Here is a 1,311-nt window from a genome sequence, read left to right as displayed (position 1 = left end):
ACCAAATTGATCGATGATGGGCGGTAACAGAGTTCACTCCTATTACTTTATAATAATCATGACCATAGAGGTTCCCCCCCCCCCCCCTTCTTTTTCCAGATTGGCATTAATTAAAGGCTAAAGCTATCAGGCCACCTCTAAATCAATGCAACACTATTATAGAAATTAGAATGCATAATAGAAATTCCATACGAAAACCAAACAGTTAAAAAAAAAAATCAACGAAGAGCACTCAAAATATCATCCACGAATAACGATGACATTAATTCAGCAACAAGCGTAACTGCAAATTGAACTAAAGGTTCCGACTCTCAACTACAGAAACTCATAATTAATAATAAAAATTGTTCAGATCTCAATCGCCGCCGGCCTTATTGTAAACATAGGTGAGGCCACACTTACCACAGTAGTGCCTATCAAAATGGTTAGCCATGAAAGTTCCCGAACCACACTCAGCGTTAGGGCATTCCTTGCGAAGCCTCTGGACCTTTCCTGAATCATCGACCTTGTAGAACTGCAGGACGGCTAGCTTCACCTTCTTGTGCTTATGCTTGATCTTCTTCGGCTTGGTGTAGGTCTTCTTCTTGCGCTTCTTGGCACCACCACGGAGGCGGAGAACGAGGTGGAGAGTGGACTCCTTCTGGATGTTGTAGTCAGCGAGTGTGCGGCCGTCCTCGAGCTGCTTTCCTGCAAATATGAGACGCTGCTGGTCCGGTGGGATTCCTTCTTTGTCCTGGATCTTGGCCTTCACATTGTCAATGGTATCAGAGGATTCGACCTCCAAGGTTATGGTCTTCCCCGTTAGGGTTTTCACGAAGATCTGCATCTTCGGCAAGCTAGGGTTTTTTTGGTGGTCTCTGTTCTTTGTGTCAAAGTCACGGCTGAGTTGAATGAGAGGAATATATTAGGGTTTGGTAAGAGATGGACTGGTTTGAGAAATCAATTGTTGGGCTGGGTTGGGTTAAATTGGACCATTTTTATTTGCTCTACTTTCACATATCCCTCTCAACGAATAGAAGCAACATGAAAATATTTCTTTTATTCCATATGTTGAGTTTTATACCAAACAAACTAAAAATAAAATATCTTCTTTCGTCGTGGGAGTAACTATTTTAATGAATGCAAGAACTTGAACAAATTTTATGTTTATATATATGTAATTTGCTTAATGTATCCAAGGTCTATAGTGGGGTCTAAAAAGTGCGTCTTACTAGATAAGAGGCTTCAAGTTAAAATTTTAAGGGAAAAATACATAATTGTTAGAGAATATGAATCAATAGACTTATGTGTGTTTTACTAAGAATCAAAATA

General features: G+C 40.0%; 1 protein-coding gene across 1 annotated transcript; it reads right to left on the bottom strand.

Moving 5' to 3' along the window:
• Positions 1 to 205: 205 nt before the first annotated feature.
• Positions 206 to 939, bottom strand: LOC111373194 (ubiquitin-40S ribosomal protein S27a). The gene has a single exon (XM_022995693.1). It carries the CDS (start codon positions 824 to 826, stop codon positions 356 to 358), a length of 471 nt encoding a protein of 156 aa, XP_022851461.1. The 5' UTR covers positions 827 to 939; the 3' UTR covers positions 206 to 355.
• Positions 940 to 1,311: the final 372 nt, after the last annotated feature.

The sequence above is a fragment of the Olea europaea genome, unplaced genomic scaffold, assembly GCF_002742605.1.
Source record: "Olea europaea var. sylvestris unplaced genomic scaffold, O_europaea_v1 scaffold1082, whole genome shotgun sequence".
Taxonomy (NCBI): Eukaryota; Viridiplantae; Streptophyta; class Magnoliopsida; order Lamiales; family Oleaceae; genus Olea; species Olea europaea.
Note: the sequence above shows the minus strand (reverse complement) of the source record. Positions and strands in the feature narration are given on the sequence as shown.